Raw genomic sequence first — 21,370 nt, 5'->3', positions numbered from 1 at the left:
AACAGTTAGCCATTTTGATGGCACTTTATTCTGCACATTCTGGTGGAAAACTTGTGTGTGTTTTAAAGCAACGTCTTGAGAATTTCCTGGGAGCCCACGATAGAAAGGAGACTTCCAGGCCAGCCTCCCTCCCTGAAGCTGAGGCTGCATGGCTGACAGGAGCAGGGCTGCTCTGTGTCTCAGCTCAGTGAGCCAGTGCTCCGGCAGCCCCCGTCTCCACCACTCACGTGGGGCAGCGGGACAGCTTGCCCCGCGGTCAGTTGGGGATCAGGTGTTGGTGACAGGGCACCACAAATGCAGGGCAGGTGTCCTCCACAGGAGCCAGTGGAAGAGACTGTGAATAAAACCTTCATGTTGTGCAGGAAGGTACTTGAGTAAGAGTTTTCTTTTGGATCGTTTTACTTCAATTTTCTGTTAATATCTCATCCTAATAATCAAAAGTGTTTGAGTGACAACCAAAGTATATTCACAAGCATGATATATTTGAAAATGCAGTTTTCAGCTTTGCAGTTGCTTTCATTACTGATTGCAAATGGTGTGACAGCCTGTGATCACAGTAATAAGGACCTGAGATGTACGTGGAGTGCATGTCACTCTGAGCAGGTTTGTGTATTGAAGGAGAGATGATGGTAGGCTTTATGAAACCACAAAGACACTTTCAGAGACTTCAGATGTGATGGAAATGAAAGGTACACGCCTTCTTATATTGCACGGTTGGGTTGTATTAGTGAAAAGAAAAATTGGTGTATATTCTTAGACTTTTTCCTCTTTTTTCCTTTGTGCCGTGGCTTTTTCATCTTATACTAAGGAAAATAGGTGCAGAAATCCTTTTTTTTTTTTTTTAAACTAGAGCAAGTGCTCCTTTTGGACACATTCATGGGTCTATATCCACCTAAATGGCATGTAGACTGCTGCTGACGTGCGTGTTTGGGATGCAGGGTCTCTCTGCTCTCCCCGGGAGAAGGCTGGCAGAGCCAGCAGAGGCAGCGGTGTGCTTGGCAGAGGCCGACTCCCTCCCAGGACGTCCCCGAGGGGAGTGTCTCTGCACCAGCAGGCAGCCTCTCCACTGCAGCTCTGTCTGAAGGAGCTGGAAGCCGGAGACCAGTCAGTGCCCACAGCATGGAGTGGGCACATGAGTGTGATGTGCTCATCCAGGCAGGGAGACCCGTCCTACCCGAGGCCAGGCCGTGACGTTGAAGAGAGCCTGGAGGGTGGCGCACTGCTGTGCGTTCCCTCCCCTAATGGGGAGCGCGGGCAGCAGGGCCACCTCCCAGTCCTGGGCCCACAGGGACGAGGTCCGGGAGTGTCTGCGGGGAGCAGGCTGCCGCGTCTCTATCAGGATGCTGGTACATGTGTGTGTGGGAAACAGGATTTACGTGCTTTCCTAGGTGCGAGTTCTGCTTAATTGGAAAAGGGGACAACTCCTACTTGCAGACTTAGAAACCTTGCCAGCAGAACATCACAATTAGCAAATGGCCATTGGCGCTGTTTCCAAGCTCACATCTTGCCGTGGTGCTTTGCATTCTCTCAGCTCTGATAGCCGCAAGGTCAAGGTCTCCACTGCAACCGGCCAGGCCTGCAGCCCTTCCTCACAATTACTCTTCTCCATATGCTGACTCCAGAGATCCCTTCTGATATAAATGAAGACGAAGCTCCAGGACAATTCTTGGCTTTCATGTTTTTTCTGCCTTTGATTTTATTACAGCCCCTCTGTCTTTGGTTCCAAGGCCTTTTCTTTGGTTTAATAGCAGAAACTTAGCCTAGTTGGACCTTGCTTCTTACACTGTGGGTGGAACCTGGTCCTGAGAGTGGGCACTGTGTGCTCTGCTCACCATGCCAGCTCCAGCATTGGAAGCAGAGCTGCTCAGGGCCAGGCCACCTGCAGTGGCCACGCATGCGTCCTCAGCTGCGGCGGTGGCTTAGATGGTGGGGCTGCCGTCCTGAACCAGGCTGTCAGGCTCCAGAGCCACATCTGCAGTCTGGCTTCCCTCACAAGCATTTATTAGTTCGATTTCCTCTGAGGTCATTCTTGTTGAGGGCTGGGGCGGGGCTCCTAGAGATTGTGAAATCTGAAGATTCTACAGACTTTTATGAAGTATATATATAACTGTAACACCTCACAGTGTGAAACAAAACACATTTGTGTACACCGAATGAGTTCTATTTTCCTGTCACCTTTATATTTTTAATTTTTAATTAAAGGATAATTGCTTTATAATGTTGTGTTGGTTTCTGCCATGCAGCAACGTGAATCAGCCATAAATAAAACATGTGTCCCTTCCCACTTGGCCTCCCTCCCACCCAATCCTACTTGACCCCTTGATTGTCATGGAGCACTGAGCTGAGCTCCGTGGGTGAGACAGCAGCTCCCCACTGGCTGTTTCATGCGTGGCTGCGTGTGTGTCAGCGCTATTCCCTCGATCCGTCCCACCCTGCCCTCCCCCCGCTGTGTCCACAGTCTGTTCTCCATGTCTGCGTCTCTATTCCTACCCTGCAAACAGACTCATCAGTACCATTTTTTTAGATTCCGTATTTATGCGTTAATATACAATATCTGTTTTTATTTTACTTCACTCTGTATTACAGGCTCTAGGTTCGTCCACCTCAGTTCAACTGATTCATTCATTTTTACTTTTCTAATTGAAGTTGCCTTCTAATGGAAACATTTTTTCCTTCCAAAAGAAGAAATTGAAACAAATAAAATAGATTTATGTTAATGTTATATTAAATTTTTATACCTTTAAGTCTAAAATTCAGTACCAGTTTTGAATGTTGAAACGGATATTTCATCCTAAATGTATCGTGTTCTATACTATTTTAGGTTAGAATAAGTTCACAGACTATTTTACACATCAGATCCTGACTTTGAAATCGGAGAGATTGTGACTCCCTTGCCTGTATTGGAATCTTCAGAGGTAAAGTTTGCCTCTGAAGTTTATGAAAGCTAAACTCTTGTGAATATAAATCTTCTTAGAAATGGAAAAAATAAGCCATGAAATAAATTTACTGTTTTTTTATGGATGGTGATATTTTATGTTCTGTTTTCATAGGACAGAGTTTTCCTATTCATATTTAAAAACTAGGAGATATGTTCAGTCCAGTTGCTCAGTCGTGTCCAATTCTTTGCAACCCCATGGCCTGCTCCCTGTCCATCACCAACTCCCGGAGTTTACTCAAACGGATGTCCATTGAATCGGTGATGCCATCCAACCATCTCATCCTCTGTCGTCCTGTTCTTCTCCTGCCTTCAATCTTTCCCAGCATCAGGGTCTTTTCCAATGAGTCAGCTCTTCGCATCAGGTGGCCAAAGTATTGGAGTTTCAGCTTCAACATCAGTCCTTCCAATGAACATTCAGGACTGATTTCCTTTAGGATGGACTGGTTGGATCTCCTTGCTGTCCAAGGAACTCTCAAGAGTCTTCTCCAACACCACAATTCAAAGGCATCAGTTCTTCAGTGCTCAGCTTTCTTTATAGTCCAACTCTCACATCCACACATGACTACTGGAAAAACCATAGCCTTGACTAGACAGACCTTTGCTGGCAAAGTAATGTCTCTTTTTTAATATGCTATCTAGATTGGTCATAACTTTCCTTCCAAGGAGCAAGCGTCTTTTAATTTCATGGCTGCAATCACCATCTGCAGTGATTTTGGAGCCCAAAAAAATAAAGTCTGCCACTGTTTCCACTGTTACCCCATCTATTTGCCGTGAAGTGATGGGACCGGATCCCATCATCTTTGTTTTCTGAATGTTGAGCTTTAAGCCAGCTTTTTCACTCTCCTCTTTCACGTTCATCAAGAGGCTCTTTAGTTCTTCTTCACTTTCTGCCATAAGGGTAGTATCATCTGCATATCTGAGGTTATTGATATTTCTCCCAGCAGTCTTGATTCCGGCTTGTGCTTCATCCAGCCCAACGTTTCTCATGATGTACTCTGCATATAAGTTAAATAAACAGGGTGACAGTGTACAGTCTTGACATACTCCATTTTCTGTTTGGAACCAGTTCTAACTTTTGCTTCCTGACCTGCGTACAGATTTCTGAAGAGGCAGGTTACGTGGTCTGGTATTCCCATCTCTTGAAGAATTTTCCACGGTTTATTGTGATCCACACAGTCAAAGGCTTTGGCATAGTCGATGAATCAGAAATAGATGTTTTTCTGGAACTCTCTTGCTTTTTTGATGATCCAGTAGATGTTGGCAATTTGATCTCTGGTTCCTCTGCCTTTTCTAAAACCAGCTTGAACATCTGGAAGTTCACAATTCACTTATTGTTGAAGCCTGGCTAGGAGAATTTTGAGCATTACTTTGCTAGCGTGTGAGATGAGTGCAGTTGTGCGGCAGTTTGAGCATTCTTTGGCATTGCCTTTCTTTGGGATTGGAATGAAAACTGACCTTTTCCAGTCCTGTGGCCACTGCTGAGTTTTCCAAATTTGCTGGCATATTGAGTGCAGCACTTTCACAGCATCATCTTTCAGGATTTGAAATAGCTCAACTGGAATTCCATCACCTCCACTAGCTTTGTTTGTAGTGATGCTTTCTAAGGGCCACTTGACTTCACGTTCTAGGGTGTCTGGCTCTAGGTAAGTGATCACACCATCGTGATTGTCTGGGTCATGAAGATCTTTTTTGTACAGTTCTTCTGTGTATTCTTGCCACCTCTTCTTAATATCTTCTGCTTCTGTTAGGTCCATACCATTTCTGTCCTTTATCGAGCCCATCTTGGCATGAAATGTTCCCTTGGTATCTCTGATTTTCTTGAAGAGATCTCTAGTCTTTCTCATTCTGTTGTTTTCCTTTATTTCTTTGCATGGATCACTGAGGAAGGCTTTCTTATCTCTCCTTGCTATTCTTTGGAACTCTGCATTCAGATGCTTATATCTTTCCTTTTCTCCTTTGCTTTTCTCTTCTTTTCACAGCTATTTGTAAGACCTGCTCAGACAGCCATTTTGCTTTTTTGCCTTTCTTTTCTATGGGAATGGTCTTGATCCCTGTCTCCTGTACAATGTCACGAACCTCATTCCATAGTTCATCAGGCACTCTATCTATCAGATCTAGGCCCTTAAATCTGTTTCTCACTTCTACTGTATAATCATAAGGATTTGATTTAGGTCATACCTGAATGGTCTAGTGGTTTTCCCTACTTTCTTCAACTGAAGTCTGAATTTGGCAATAAGGAGTTCATGATCTGAGATATATTAATTAAAGACCCCCCCCAAAAAAAGTATTCTCAGAAAGAAAATAGAAAATTGTAGAGACCTATTTATGCATTCATATACTACATTCGTAATGTATTCTTTTGACCCCCAAGCCTTTATTTAGAAATCCCGGATATGTCAAGAAAGAGTGAGTTAAACATAGAGACCTGGACCTGAAGCTGCCCTCTGCTCCAGCACAGCGGTTTCGCTGCAGGAGTCCGAGCCTTTCCTGCTGGCAGTGTTGATGCCGTTTCCAGTTGCTTTTAATAGGCAGTAATTTCAATAATGTGTCTTCACACTGTAATTGAATAGATGGTTTACTTGAAAAGAAATACCCCAGAGTTCTTTCATGTAATGTTTCAGTTTGACCAAAAAAAAAAGTACATTGTGGGATATTTATAGTATTTTTCAATCTATTTTTATCTGTAGACTAGGACTGGTAACTGATTTAGGGCACAAGGGCTGAAAACAGGAAATGTGGTTTATAAAGTAGGCAACCTCTCCAGAGTTTCCAGAGTCAGACTTTTATTACTGAGTGCAGTGTTTCAGAACAACAAGAGGCAGGGTGCCTGAGACCAGTCTGTGTGTTTACCAGGAAATGCCTGGAGGAGAGCTGGGTATGTGTGCGCAGGGGGCACCCGTTCAGTGCATGCAGTGTCTCTCTGTCCACCTCTTTCTCAGACACTCCGTTCTGTCGGTCTGAGTCTTGTATACAACAAAGTAAATTTCCTTTGACCTTCGCATTGTGCTTGAATTTTTCTTACAGTTTTGATGGAAAGTTTTGTCATCATCATAGTTGAGAAGCACATATTATGGTTTTTATCAATTATAGTAAGTAGAGAATCCAAGTTTAGAAAGTAAAAGAGCATGAGGAAGTGGGGGTTTAATTTTGAGTAGCCTTTTCAATTTCAAGTTGGCAGAATGGATCAAAACCTTTGACTCAGCAATTTCACTTCTGGAAGGTATCTGAGTAAATTATTCTATGAGAATGTAAGGACCGGTAGCCTCGTGGTGGTGTTTATGGTGGTGCATACTGAAAGGTAGCGTGACTGCCGAGTAGTTTTGAGTAAGTAGAAATAATGTAACAACTTAGAATAAATAGGATAAGTAAGTTACGGCACATCCAGGCTAAAGAGCCCTCAGCAGCCAGTGAAGGTGTGGTCAGTGTGTGCACACCAGCACGGAAGAGTGCGTGGACATCAGGGGAAGAAGCATGCAGGACTCGCTTTTTAGGGAAAAAAAATCACATTCATAGGAAAAGATCTAGAAGGTGCACCATGCTAGGGAGAAAGATAAAGGGGAAGCTGACTGGACTTTTATTTGTTATTAGGAAAACTTGCAATTCTGTGTCTTCTTTTCAGTGTGCATTTATCTAATATTTTCAAAACAAGAATATAGGCTTGATCAGTCCGAAGTTTTCACTATTCTGGTCTTTAATGTGGATATTCTCTAGAGAGGTCTGCCTAGCCATTTGTCCAAATTATAGGAAGATTCAAGTCTGCCTGTATAACACTTTTTAATGGAAAAAAAACAGTCCCCCGTATTTCAAGGAAAACCTGAAGCTTCAGTCACCGCGTGCCCCTGTGCACCCGCGTTTCAGGCTATCGCTGAGTGTTGTTCCTAAGGGAGGTGCAGAGGGGCTCTGCTTCCTCTCCGCCTGGCAGGGCCCGTCTCTCCACAGACAGTGCTGAGGGGTCTTGTCAAGCAGAGGCGCTCTGTTTTACTGATGCAAGCGGTCCTGTTCCTGGTGCCTGCTTTCCTGAGGGCTGCTTCCGAGACCACTAAGGCACTCTCCTGTGCACAGTGGCCGTGTCCCCAGGGGCATGAGGGGGCTTTGTTTTTTGTGAGTTTGTTCTTGAGGCCGCTCCTGTGTCCCCAGCACATGGAACAGAGTTTGGCAGGTAATAGTAATAGGCATTCACTAAAAATTCTGGTAGTTATTCCAAAATGGTATCCTCCCTATTTGATTAAAACAGGAAACCAATAAACACAGCTAGAAGAGAGACTTCTTTTCCACTTTGATGTATGAAAAACAAGACCTTCGTTTTTGGCAAACATGTCCTGAGATACAGGCCCCTGTATGAGAAGCCCACCCTGCCGGGGCCCCAGGGACTCTTGCCCAGAAGAGCTGGGCTCTGCCTTCCCGGTGGGGAATTCCCGCTGGGCCGCTGGGCGTGCTGCTCGGTGACAGTCTGGGCTGGTGCTGTGTGGGTGGGGACACTTCTCTCGTCAAATACCGTGACACACTCTGATTCCACATTCAGAGTTGAAGAGGCAAGATTGTAAATACTTAGAAGCTGTTGTCATTCTGTGTCTGAAGAACATGGAAACTTGTGGGCGTTCATCTAAGAGGAACCTTCTTACAAACAACACCGACCGCCGCATCACAGCAGCGGTGCTTGCTCTGCCCTTCCTGTGTGTGCCCACCGGCTCGAGGCCCGTGAGGCTGGCGTTCGTGACCCGCTGCTGCTGGGCCGACCCGAGAGCCAGCACCCGTCCCAAGTGTTCACGGTTGTAGGAAGCGGGCGTCTTCTAAGTACCTTGGCATAGTGAGCGTTGAGGCCATGTTGATATTCTGTTCTTTGGAGCAGGCCGTTTGCTCAGGGATACAGCTGGAAAAATCAGACTGAAAACAGATGTATTTAGCCTCAGCAGTATTGTATTCTGCTATACTTTCTTTATTCAAGTTGTATTTTTCAAATGGATCCTGAAAACTTATTTCAGAAGGCTGTCTTTGTTTTCTTAAATCCCTTGAAAGGGGAGAGACTTGGCTTAGCAGACCCCCCGTGTTGACCCTCTTTGTGGACACTACAGAATCCTGCCTGTACTTTTTCTCTCACCTGTTTGTTCACTCACGCGTTCACTTTTCAGCTTAAGAGGGCTCAGTCCTAGGAGCGTCGTTGTGAGTAAGCACATGCTGCCTTTGCCCTTTTTGTTTCTTATGCTGTGTGGTTCCAGAGGTGCGGTGAAGGGGACAAGCCCCGTGCCCACGGAGCTGACAGTCTTGCAGGGAGACAGCATTAGCCAGGCCTTGGCCGGGGGGGGGGGGGAGCCTGGGGGTCCTGCATGCTGGCACGGCCGCACTGGGGAGGGCTCCCCACCCTGCTGTCCTCTGAGAGATGCCCCTGTGTGGAGCGGGCAGCATCTCTGCTGCAGCCCCAGGCAGCCCACCAGTCAGGGCCGTCCAGGAGCTCCAGGGAGGCTGAGCATGGCCACCAGGGAGGCCTGAGGTCAGGGCTGGCTGCGGCCCGCGGGTTGGACTTCTGGTTCTCGTTCACTCAGCCCAGTGTCCTGATGTCACCTGGGAGCCAGGTGCCCCTTCCCTGGGGCGAGCGACATGCACCATCCTTCCCAAACCCATGCAAAGAGTGACCAGAGAGTTCCAGTGGGCTCACAGCCTCCCGAGGACTCCGTGTGTGTTTGCACGTGTGTGTGTGTGTGTGTTCACTGTGGTGGGCCCAGGAACTGCGTCTATCTCTGGATGTGCAGAAGCCGGCCCTCCACACAGTTCAGTTTAAAGACTCAAGTCTTGAGCCAAGTGGTCGCGTTGACCAGAGCGCAGCGCTGAGCCCCACAAGCCCCTGCCTGGCCTGGGGGGGCTCCTCTCGGGGGGACAGCTTTGCTGGTCATCGCACTAGTCACGTTTCACCTTTCACCTTCACGAGGATGGCTGTTTCCTCCCAGAGAGGACTCACTACCCTGCAGCTGTCCTTGTTCTCAGGAAGAATCAGCTTATTTCTGGATTGTATTTAATTATGTTTCAATCTGTTTTCTCAGTTATTCCATCAGCAAAATAGAACCAAAGAAATATTTATGAGATTGGCTCCTCAAAAATTGTGAGCATCCGTACATGGCCCGGAACACAACAGACTGACACCGCTGTGTGTTCAGAACCCGCGTGTGCTGGGTCCTCACAGGGGGTGGTCCAGCCCTCCAACTAATCAGCAGCTTGGGCGGATTGCGGGGAACGCAACTTCGCAACACAGTAGGATTTTCTGTTTCAGAAGAAATTCTCAGTTTGTGCTGTTAACTCTCGAAGGCATCCTGAAATACTATTCTCCTCCAAGTGAAAGTAATTGTTTTAGAGTTACTAGAGCAGTATTTTGTTTTTATACTTTTTCTTGCAAAATAGCACTGGGGCTCTTAGGAACCCTGTGAGCACCAGGGCCTCCTCACGGCAACCCCACAAGGGTGCGAACCTCGCGCTTGTGGATGGGAGATGGGGTGGCCTCCCAGTCCTCCTGCCGCAGGTCCTGGCTCGTGAGGAGGAGATGGGGCTGGACCCACACTCTCGCCTGCTGACTGCCCCTCCCCAGCGTGTGCCCGCGCTGGAGGGCAGCCCTGCCATCCTCGGGCCAAGGATTTGTCTGGTCTCTGACTTGCTTACAGAATTACGTGGAAAGTGTCTTTTTCAGAAGTTTCTCCCAGAGTTTATATTTTTAAGATCAAAACAGTTATTCTGCATAATTTGACGTTAAATTTGGAAGCAGATGCTGCAGTAGATGTGCAGCGGGCGTTTCATAGACTGGGGAATGTCCTCCTCTGGTCTTCGGTGTGTGTGTGTGTGTGTGTGTGCGTGCGCGCATATGTATGAAGACATTGACGGGCAGTTTTAAATTTCACCTTTGAAGCAGACTGATTACAGAGGACAGAGCAATGACAGAAATGGAAAAACTATGAAAGAAAACTCACAGTTAATTCCACCTTTTAAAAACTTGTATGAGCATAGCCCTCTGGCCATTTGCCCTCGGGAGCCCTGGGCCTGTGCTGTCCCTCTGCCTCCTGGAAGGTGCGAGGCACTCGCATCTCCACTGAATGCCTTTCCCTCCCCCGTCTGATTGCAGGTGTCAGAAACTACTTGAAAGAAGCATTGGTGAATATAATCGCCGTGCACGCAGAGGTAAGCTGTCACTAGCTATCCCTAAGGGGTGTGGGTAACTGGGCAAGGGAGCAGGGGTAAATTCAATGGTTCTTACGGGGGTCTTCTCCCTTCAGAATGTATTTTTAGTCTGAGTAAAACACAGATTTGAGTGTTTCACTGAGTTACTGAGTAAAACACAGTATCTGGTTTCAACACACATACGTGCATGTTTTAACTGTGAGAGTCTTTTTTCGAAATGTTGTATGTTTTTTCCTCATAATTAAGACTAATGGATATTTGGCAGGTAAAGCGATAAGAGAGTGAAAGGGTGTTTTCTCCACCTTGGGCATTCACTGCCCTGGTCTTCACCAGTGTACCAGTGAGCATTGGCGTCTTATTCTGGCAGCCGTGGTGCATGCTGGAGGACAGGCTTGGCCTCCGGCAGGGCACAGGCGGTGGCCTCCCTTACGTGGCTGACGGTTCCCGGACGCTGGTGTTGCCAGTCACGCCTGGCCCGCTCCCGGGGAGCTTTCCGCTAGTGTCCCATCCACCATCGTTCAGGCTCGGCTGCAGCCCATGGGCCGTCGTCCAGCACAGGGGTTCTCGGTAGAAGACTGCTGTTGCGGTGACCACCGGCAGAAAACCTCCTTCCGAGCGTCTGCCTCTGTGCAGCTGCGTCAGCGGGTGAGGTCTGCATCACCCTCTGTACCCACACGTGCTGTCTGGGTCACCTCGGTGACCTGGAGATACGTGGTCATGGAGGCTGAACCTGAGTGTGAGTGAAGGACACAGTGCTGCCTGCTTGCCGAGGCAGCGAAACCCAGCAGCCTCCTCAGAGAGCGGGCCGCTGCGTCCATCCCTCGCAGGTCCTCGTGAGGCACAGTACACTCGTTCTCCGTGAAATAAAGTTTTACATGGTTTAGCTCAGGTGGGAATTTAACACGTACACCTTTTTATGATGAGTGACTTACTTTCAACTTTGATACTTTTTATACATCAGAGACCTTTATAAAAACACTCTTCTGTTAGGTTAGCTTCTGGGAAAGTCGGTGCGGCGTTAGATCCTCAGGCGGTGGAGCCGGCCCATCACAGGTGGTGCCTGGGCCTTTGCTGATGATGGTGACTCCTGCTGAGGCGCCCACTGTCACCGTTTACAAACAAACCAAAAAAAGGCTTTTCCGGTCCCTTTTCCACACATCCCAGTGGCTGAAAGTAGAATTCTGTACATAACATTTACTGTTCCCAAACAATCTTACCTTGCCCAGAATTTTCTTCAGTGCTCAGGTTATGTTTGGATTGACCCGAAGGTTTAATACTAGTGATTGAATCTGAAAAATGGAAAAGCTAAAAAAACAATATGATTTAGTTTAACATAGAAGTCAGGATAGTAATGTTTCACCAAATATAGTAATTCTTAGTTTGAAACTATCAAATTCAAAACTTGAAAATGGTGGTTTTGTCAAATGAAAGGAAACATATTTTTAATTCAGCAGATAGTAAAATTGGGAACTCTTGTGCAATACAGAGTTATGTTCCCAGTATGAAGTAGCCGTTGTTTTGATCCAAGGAGAGCCTGACCCAGTATGTTTTTATTTCTACAATTTCCTGTTTAGAAATCACGTTTCTTCTTGTGAAAAGGGTAAGAGGAGGAAAAAATCCTTAAAACTGTTTGACCTTGTCACCATCAACAGCACCTTTCAGAATTCTGTCTGCCGATCTATTTTCGGAGGTTACCTTTTATCGAGCATGGTGAATACAGCTTGAGTGTCAGCCGTGTCTCCATTCTGTTTGTGGCTGAGGAGACCTGGGGGTGGTTTTCCTGTGTGCATCCCTTTGTTTCCAACACATTCGGGTCGAGGAAGCCCCCATAACACACCCTTTCTTTGTGTTTTCGACCTTCTGTCAGGTGTTCACTGTCTCCAAGGACCTGGTGCCCCGGGTGCTGTCCAGGGTGGTGGAGGCGGTCTCTGAGGAGCTGAGCCGGCTCATGCAGTGTGTCTCATCCTTCAGCAGAAACGGGGCTTTGCAGGTACTGTGCCGCTGCCGTGCACGTGGACTCCGTTGTTTGAACCATGGAGATGTGTGTCAGCTGTAGTCCCAAGAGGTCCGCACAGGCTTTGTGTTATTTTCTCGGTGGCTCTGCCAGCTGCGGGGTGCATCATCCCCTGGGACCACATCCGGGACGTCAGTGGTCCCAGAACTGCTCTCCCTTCAGAGTGTGACAGCGCTTGTGTGCCTGCATGCATGCAGAGCCCTTCTGCAGCGCGGTGATAGTTTTGTTTGTTTTACACATGTCTTCACTACATTTACTTTAACAGGAAATGTTTAGCAACCGACCTGGAAACAGTCTCTGCAGAGCCATCAGTGCAGTGTGCGTAGAAATGACAACTGTTTCTTTCTGCTCATACTCCACTGGTGTATGTTGCATTTCATGGAATTACATAATCACAGTAACAAATGTAACAAATGGGTCTGGGTTTGCATGTGGCCAGATTGTAGCAGCCAGGCCTGCAGACTTGGGGGGGCCTGAGCCCACCCATGGGCCTCATGGGCCTTGTGAGGGTTTCTAAAAAGTCCCTGAAGTGTTGCGTCTAGTACTGGCTGAGGCCCTCCTCTCAGGCCACCCCCTTCAGGTAACAACTTAAACCTGAGTAATAGTAAAAATAAGGAAATGTATCAGTAAAAAGAAAAACCTGAAGACTCATAACAGGAACCTTGTGTGTGTGAAGATGAATTAAAGGGAAGTTGCAGTATCTGCTTAGGGCCTAAGGGTCTTGAAAGTGAAAGTGAAAATCGCTCCGTTGTCTCTGACTCTTTGTGACCCCATGGACTGTACAGTCCGTGGGATTCTCCAGGCCAGAATACTGGAGTGGGTAGCCTTTCCCTTCTCCAGGGGATCTTCCCAACCCAGGGATCGAACACAGGTCTCCCACCTTGCAGGCGGATTCTTTAGCAGCTGAGCCACCAGGGAAGCCCAAGGGGTCTTGGAATTACAACAGAAATCCCCGCTCCCCACACCTTCTCTGCAGCCCATCTAGCTGATGGACGAGTTTCTCTCACCGCTGACAGGAAGGAGCCGAAAGAGACGTCAGAATCAGCTGGAGGCCCAGCCTCCATGCCCGCCTGGCCTCCCATGCCCTGTGCCCCATAGAGACACTGTCAGTTCTGTTCTGAAAACCTCTGCCCACTGCCCTTGGGGCCGCCTGTGTGTGACCTTCTCCTCAACAGGTGACCGAGAGGGCCTGACATGAAGGGCTGAGCGGCCACCAGTCTCAGACCTTCCCGAGAGCCAGCCAGGGGGAGTGTTTGCTGGCCAGCAGCCTGCGTGTTTTGTGTGAATCATCACAGCTCTTACAATAGGTATAATTTATAGGTTAATTAAAGCATCTTATCACTTTGTCTGAATAAAGTTTCTAGCAAAGATTAGTTTTATAGTGATTTAATCCATCTCCTAAAATACTGAGCTGAAAGTTCTATCTTATTTTTTCTCTTTGATATTCTCCGTGTAGGTCCGTTTTTATATATACTAGAACATAAACAGTAAAGACAGATAGTCCCATGAACACTTTCTCATTATGAGCTGTTTCAGGCTTCTAACCCACTGAGAAATGGGACCAAATATCTGCTTTCTAGACTGCACATTTACCTTATGTAAGTCAGCCTTCCTCTCTGTTGGTGGATTTAAGCCCAGCCCTGGCATTCGTCCTTGTTTGTGTGTGTGCGCCCGTGCTGCTGAGGGCCATGCATCTTAAACAGCCTCCTGGGCGGCTCCAGGTCCATCCGTGTGGTAGCCTGCGTGTGGTGGGCGGCTCCAGGTCCATCCATGTGGTAGCCTGCGTGTGGTGGGCGGCTCCAGGTCCATCCGTGTGGTAGCCTGCGTGTGGTGGGCGGCTCCAGGTCCATCCGTGTGGTAGCCTGCGCCGTGCCTTTTTGTGGCTGACGCTCCATTGTGTAGGTATGCCGTCCCGTGTCTGTCTGCTCATCATTTGATGGACATTAGGGTTTGCACTTTTTGGCTGATAGGAAAAATGGTTCTGTGAACACTTGTGTGCAGATTCTCTGTGGCCACATGTTCTCATTTCTCTTGGGCATATACCAGGGACTGGAATCGCTGGGTTATTTGGCTGCTTTCAGAGTAGCCGTAGCTGCTTTCCTACCAGCGGTGTGTGAAGATCCCAGATTCCCCACATCCGCATCGGCAGTGTGTGACTGGCTAGTCGTGGCCCTCCCGTGTCTGCCAAGGGTGTCTCCTTCTGTGTGATCATCATGCCTGTGACGATGTCCTTTGTAGCAGAGGATGTTTTAATCCTGAGAAATTCCAAGTTTTCTCTTTTTTCTTTTGTCACTTGTACTTGTTGTCATTCCTAAGAAGGCAGGCCTAGCCTAACATCACAAAGATCCACTCTGGCTTCCTTCCAGGTGTTCTGTAGTTTCATCGTGTGCATGGTCTGTGCTCTGCTTTGAGCTGGTGTCTGTTTTAAGGCAGTGACTCAGCTTCAGCCCTGGGAGTGTGACCTCCGTGTCCTGCTGTTCCGGCACCATGCATTAGAGAGACCACCTCCCCCGCCGAGTGGCCCTGGCACCTTGTGGAAAGTCATTTGATTGTAAATGTAAAGGTTTGTTTCTGGGACTCAGTCCTGTCCTGTTGATCTACATGTCAGGCCATGTGCCAGGGCCACACTGTTTGAATTATTGTAGCTTTGCAGTACATTTTGAAGTCTGGAGGTCTGAGTTTCTCTAACTGTGCTATTCCTTTTCCATGTTGTTTGTCTGGGATCAACTTGTCATGTTTTGTTTTTAAAAAGAGAAGAAAAAACAAAAGAAAAAAGTCAGCTGTAGCTTTAACAGCACTGCACTGAGTCTGCAGCACTTAGCGCCAAGGGGACTCACGGTGCTGGAAGGCAGCATGGGGGCAGTGAGGCAGCCTGTGTCCTTGCATCCCCATCAGCCTCGGCAGTGAGACCTCACTTCCACCCCGAGGAGACCAGGGGAGGTGCTGTTGAGTGGTGAGGCCCAGTGGCTGGACAGCCCTGGCACAGTCTGTACCTTTCAGAGCAAGACCCCTGCCTTCATGGAGTCAGACTTGACAGCTCGTGCCCTTGTTCAGTAACAGAGAATGTTGTCACAGCCAGTCTCTTGGGGCTGATTTAGAAGGTCTGCTGTAAGCAGCTGCTGCTGTGGCCGTGGCGGTCTGCTCTGCAGGGAGTAGGCTAGGGCTCACCCTCGCTTCTCTCTGCTGGACAGTTGACATGGTTCCCTGTGGTCACCTGTCCGTTTCTCACCCCAGGCCAGGCTTGAAATCTGCACCCTGCGGGACACTGTGGCGGCCCACCTGACACTGGAAAGCAGGTGAGGTGCTCCGTGCTGCGTCCTGTGCGCCCCGGGAGCCCCCACGAGGCTCTTGGTTCGGGTGGTGGTCCCGCACGCGCACTCGTGACTCAGCGATCTCGTGTTTTTATCTGACTGGTTGTCTTGTTAAACGCACGAAGCGACACTGAGCCAAGGACACATAGGCTCTTCCTCAAGGTGGGGATGAGCCTTGGGCTTGTAAGTGTTACCACAGAGCATCATGTACTTCTTTTGAAAAGAAGAAAATAAGAATTGAGTCAGTTTACTCATCACAGACTCTTAGTGAATATCAGCATAAGAGGAAGCCTTGTGGTTTCTCTGCAAAATTTTGTAGTGGAAATTTGATGATAATTTTTAGCTGTTTTGAATGAAAGTCAGGATTTCCTATCATTGAGACATCATTAGGCGAACTGAAACAGCTCTGCCTACACAAGACTGTTTACCCCATTGGCAGTGCTGCCTGGGAAGTGCCGGGTCCACAGGGAAGCTGTTTAAACGTGTCCCATGATGCACTTGCCATTGTTTCCAGCTTTGGATGGCGTGCTCAGGCCTTCATCCTGACTGTCACCATGCAGTCGGGAAGACTTCTCCTTTTCTTCCTGACACGAGAGGTTGTTCACCAGGAGCCTGTCTGATGGCTCCCGCTGCCGTCTGCTCTGCGTTACTACTTGATTTAGTTACTCTGCTGGTACTTTCTACTTTAGAAACTTAGACATACCAAATCATTTTTAAAATTCTCTCCCTTTTCCATATTTCACGAAATGAAATGATGTCGAGTTATGCATATATATACACATACCTCTCCGTTATTGTACAAATTTTAGATACAATAGCTAAGTGCTCTTAAGACATGTTCAGTTATTGTAAGAAGCTGGCTGTACATCAGGCCCGGCACGTGTCAATTCCAGAAGTGCCCCCTTTGTATCATTTTGCACAAGATCACCCCTGTTCCTACCTAGCTCCCTTCCTTTCTTAGCAGCTGCTTTATTTGTATAGTTCAGTTTTGTTTTGAAAGTAAAGACCTTTTTAAATTTAACAACAACACACCAAGCTCTCATCTACTATTAGAAGCACCTTGTGTAAAATTCAGTTTCTCCTTTGCATTTAAAGTCATGTTTTATCTCCTGGTCTGGTTCTTCTGGCCCTGCTTCTGCAAACCCTCGCTTTCATTTTCACTTTCCCCCCTGCTCTGCTTGCCTCACCGGCCTGTGAGTTCCTCTGAACATAAGGCATGCTTTTCTCCAACGTCCCTGTTCCCGGTGGGGCCGGCGGGTCCCCGCCTGGGATGCTGTCTCTTACAGATCCAGTTTCAAGCAGGCCCTGGAAGCCCTGCCTCAGCTCTCGAGCGGAGCAGACAGAAAGTAAGTCTTGAGCTGCTCTCGGGTGGCGTGTTGTCACCTGGACACCTCCTCTTCAGGCGGAGCCCGGAGGGAGGTGGGACTCAGTGGCCCTCGGACGCGCCTTGTGTTAGCCCGTCTCCCACATGGCAGGAGAAGGTGGAACCTGGTTTATGACGTTTCAGAAATTAGTTCTTTCCTTGTTTTAAGTAACTATAACAGTCACTTAAACTTTTATAAGAAAGTTTATTTTGACTCTGAAATTTATAAGAAGATAGTATTTAGAGAAATGTGAAAGAGAAGACAGCATGGTAAAGGCAGGACTCAGAGACATTGTCTTTCAAGTAGGTCCGCAGTGTGCATTCGTGCTCCGTGTGACGTGAAGCATTGAAAGTAAATGTGCACACGTGACGAAGTTACACATGTTCCACTAGTACTGTATTAACAGTCTCGGCCTGACCTTCAACTTTGCTACTCATGTAACAGGAAATTCTGACCTGAGACACAATCTAGGCCAGGCAGATGTCAGCGTGCCTGGGCTCTTCCCCAGCCCAGCCGAGGTCCCCCACCCTGCAGCTGCTGGACGGGTCATGGGCATGGAGCCCCGACGTGTGCAGCCCTCAGGGTCAGCTGTGACGGCGCGGGGGAGCGTGGTGGACCCACGCGGGCAGGGGGGCCCTGGAGGCGTGGACAGGGCTGGGAGGGCAGGGTGACCTGGTCTGTCTGAGAGGAGCTGGGCAGCCCTGCCTTCCCGTCCCACCTCCTCACTGACCACATGTTCAAAGCCTGTGCAGTCCTTTAAAAGGGAAAGATTTAAAGCCTCACTTAGCTGTCAGCCCGTGCAAGTGGGGCTCACTCGTCTGCTCAGAAGACTAGTGGTTTGCGGCGGTTGAGAGAAGCAGACACCCTGAGGAAGGCCAGACGGGGTCTGCTGGGAGCATCGTTAAACCAGGAAGTGATCCCTTGACCCAAGCACCAGCAAGCTTGTTTCTTGGTTGCTTCATCTGAGCCCATTGAGCTGTCAGACCCCTCATGGCCGTGAAATTATCCAGTTGTATCTGGCCAGCACAGGGGCCAGATGGAGTTACTGCTGCAGCTTGGACTACCCTGACTCTGTGGGTGCCTGCTTCACCCCTTCAGTTCACCTCTCCAATACTTGTTAAAGGCAGAAATGCAAAATAAGAAGAATGGAAAATAGACCAGTCATTGCCAAGGAGTGGGGTGAGGGCAAAGGTGACTGCAGATGGGCAGCACGAGAGGGCTTGTCCTGACGTGGGGGTCATGAGATACTGCGCTGTGTTATCAGAGTCAGAGAGAGTGCCTGTCAGAGCTCTGGAGTGCCCAGACCCCAAACATCAGTCTGTTTAGGGAGGGGTCCAGTTAATCCAGGGGAAGGGGCAGAAGGACGGTTTTGTGTATAAATGTAAGTATGTCTACAGATAGATGTTCCCTTAGAGGACCTTCTTTAGTTGACTTTCTTTTGTCATGGAATTCAGAGCGCATAGAAAAGTGACTTTTCTGGCTGGAGAAGCACCACGGGGCAGGAGCCATGTGGCTGTCTGTGTCTCTCCCACAGGCTGCTGGAGGAGCTGCTGAGCCGGGTCAAGAGTGGCATGCACCTGCAGCTGGCCTGCTTCCAGGCTGCCCCCCCACCCGCCGTGAAGACGTAGAGCCTCCAGGCGATGCTCGCTGAGTGCCCACAGGTATCTGCATGGAAGCTTAGGCTGCCCCTCTCTCTTTTTCCCCTGATTGGGGAGCTTAGAAAGATGTTGGTGTATGTTTTATTTCAACCAAACTGACCTGATTTAAAATGCCCAGAAAGTATTTGCTTTGCCATTCTTACTACCCTAGGCCCTGTATGCCACCTGCAATGCAGGAGACCTGGGTTTGATCCCTGGGTTGGGAAGATCCCCTGGAGAAAGGAAAGGCTACCCACTCCTATTCTGGCCTGGAGAATTCCATGGACTGGACAGTGCGTGGGGTAGCAAAGAGTCGGACATGACTGAGCGACTTTCACAGTGTGACTTTAAAATACCTTTCTAAAAATTAGGGAGCATGTCAAAGCTACATGCTGCGTGGTGAAGGCTACAGAAAGCAGGACGGCTCAGACCCAGAGCATCTTCCTGGGTTTCCTGCAGCTTCCCAGGCACCTTGGGAGGGGATGCGTGGGTTAGCAGAAAGTCACACATGAACACCTGGAGCTGCCCTAAACTCTGCAGCCGTGTGAAAGCCTTCATTTCACGCCGATGGCTCTAGCACTCCTAACCCAAGTGGACTTTCAGAAAAGCGTGCGGTCTGCCTACCAAGGTGTTATGCTGGGGAGGTCACCTGTGGGCCTCGGTTCCAGAGTTAACTCTGCCGCCTGGCTTCTGTGTTCACAGTGCTCACGTCGTCAGGCCTTTTCTGTGTGACTCACCCTGAACCCCACGTGGGTCTCCTGCCCCCTCGACCCCTGCACACGTGAGGGGCTGCAGTCAGCGTCTCCTCCAGAACCGGGCGCCCTGCTGCCCACCCGCACCACTTCTCTGGCCTCTCCAGTGTGCTGCCTGGGGGCTCGGGGTCTCTGCTCTGGTGGTGTCTGTGGCACCAGGCACGGGAGCCACCAGTGACACTGTCACCAGAACAGGTCAGGCCGCCGTGTCCTCCCGCAGACTCGGCTTCCCTGACCTGCCTTCGTCACACCATTTGCTTCAGAAAACTGAGTCAGGTTTTGGCTTGTTCCCCAAGGCCACAGGCCCGTTTCTGACGCTGGCGTTCGTGTATCTGTACAGGGAGCTCTGAGGTCCTCCGTGGCCATGTGCTGTGTCCATCACTTGAAGTCAGTCAGTCTTGTGTTTGTTCGTTTGGGGTCAAGGAAGGTTTTGTCTTGAACAAAACTTATGAAGAAATACACTGAAGGTGGAGCTCTCCTAGGCATGTTCACCCCTGTACCCACTGTGGCTGTAACTCAGAGTACAGAGCCACAGTCCTGAGCATTTGCCTTATTTTAAGTGTATGATGAAGACCCTTCTTGAGTCAATAAAGAATGTGTCTTTAATACAAGACATAATTGGTATTTTTTTTATTTCAACACTTTCATTTGCTATGTAATTTTTTTGTATGTCTAATTTTAACACCCAGAGTAAACACTTAAATCCCGGTTTACCTGTGTCTTCTGATCGTTGTTGGATACCATTACTAGGCGTCCTGCTAACTGTCCTCTTGTCGGCGGCTCCCCCCTGCCAGGCCCCTGGGAGCCAGACGAAGAGTGTCGGGCTCGGAGCCGCACAGCACCCAAGGACAGTGGCGGTGATGCAGAGACTCAGCATCTCCAGCTCTCAGTGGAGCGTGGGCACACACGAACTCCAGACTCAAAGCTGGGCTCACGGAGGAGGCAGCTCCTGGAGAAGACCTGCTTGGGCTGTGGAAGAGAATTTAGTAGTTGAGGAGATTGCTGGATGCAGTGGTGTTGGGAGGAAGCCAAGAAGTAGAGCAGGACGTGGAGCAACCTTACAAAGAGGGAAGAAGGTGCTGAGCAGTGAGGTGCGCAGAGGCCCTTGCGTTTGGCATGGCCACAGCTGCACGTCAGCCTGGCCTTCTGCGCTAGGAGAGTCCCAGAAACAGTCTGGGTTTGCAAAACGGTGGCGTCCGTGAAAGTGCATTCCAGAAACGACCCCCGTCGTCGAAGACAAGCTTCACTGCCGTGGGGGTGGTACCCGAGTCAGTCCCGCCCCGTCCTGCAGCCGGTTTTCTTGAAGGTGAACTGAAGAGATTGCCTTTTACTCTGACGTGGTTTCAGAGAGTGCTGCCTCTGTCTTGCTCAGGTGCTTACGGGCTCGGCCGGTGGTTGTATGAAGGTCAAAACGTGTCTCCGCTAGCTTTTAATGAAGACAAGTTTCCTAAAATACATAGAGTTGAGTGTCTCTCATGTATTAATACTCGTGTGAAGTAGCTGTCCCTAGTCAGTCCTCTGGCAGGACTGGGGCAGAGCTTTTCATGCAAGTGTCCCCGCCGCTGTGGCCCTGGTACCACACAGGCTCCTGCGTTCACTGTTGAGGAGAAGGAAGCCCCGGCTCCACTGTGGTGGGTTGGTGGTGGGGGGAAGCTGCCTCTTTCTTAACAGCCTTTGTGGACCGCTGGGCTTTATCCCCATCTGGGGAGTTCCCGTAGCACAAGCTCTTGACTCGCGGGCTCAGTTCTGCAGTGAACTAGGCTGCATCTTTGTTCTCATGCCACCAACTAAGGATCGAAGTTTGACCCATCAGTTTCCACTCACCCATACTCTTGGCAGCTTTTAAACTCCTGTGTGTTTATTTAACTGTGGTTTTAACTCTGTCTATGTAATTACATCTGTGTTGTGTGCAGAAGGTGGACTGTGCGTGCACTGGGCGTGAATGGTGTGTGCACACACTGCTCTGTCATTTTCGTAGGGTTTGGTTAGAGGTAAGGTTAATGTGTGGTTTCAATCTGCCGTCTGTAACTGAAAGTTCAGGTTGACTTTGTTTTTTTGTTTTGTTTGATCATAACACCAAACTGCTTACATGTGCGTGCTTCATATTTGTCACTCACAGACGTGAGTATTTATGGCAACTTTTAAAAATTGAGAAAGGAGCCATGAACCTCCTGTTTTGACGACCCCACTCCGCAT

General features: G+C 48.8%; 1 protein-coding gene across 7 annotated transcripts in view; it reads left to right on the top strand.

Annotated features, from left to right (window-relative positions):
• The window catches only part of EXOC2 (exocyst complex component 2), a 126,626-nt gene extending 106,744 nt beyond the window's left edge, over positions 1–19,882 (top strand). For 5 of the 7 annotated variants that reach the window (XM_055570444.1, XM_055570442.1, XM_055570446.1 and 2 more), the window contains 6 exons: positions 10,041–10,096; positions 11,964–12,086; positions 15,345–15,406; positions 16,708–16,767; positions 18,320–18,446; positions 19,125–19,882. In XM_055570444.1, the coding sequence (XP_055426419.1) occupies positions 10,041–10,096; positions 11,964–12,086; positions 15,345–15,406; positions 16,708–16,767; positions 18,320–18,413 (395 nt within the window). In that variant the 3' untranslated portion in view covers positions 18,414–18,446; positions 19,125–19,882. Of the gene's footprint in view, positions 1–10,040; positions 10,097–11,963; positions 12,087–13,285; positions 15,319–15,344; positions 15,407–16,707; positions 16,768–18,319; positions 18,447–19,124 lie in introns of those variants that run through there. The other 2 variants (XM_055570443.1, XM_055570447.1) reach the window with 2 other exon arrangements.
• The last annotated feature ends 1,488 nt before the right edge of the window (positions 19,883–21,370 follow it).

This window comes from Bubalus kerabau, chromosome 3, assembly GCF_029407905.1.
Source record: "Bubalus kerabau isolate K-KA32 ecotype Philippines breed swamp buffalo chromosome 3, PCC_UOA_SB_1v2, whole genome shotgun sequence".
NCBI lineage: Eukaryota > Metazoa > Chordata > Mammalia > Artiodactyla > Bovidae > Bubalus > Bubalus kerabau.
The sequence above is the reverse complement of the archived record's forward strand: the minus strand, read 5'-3'. Positions and strand labels throughout refer to the sequence as shown.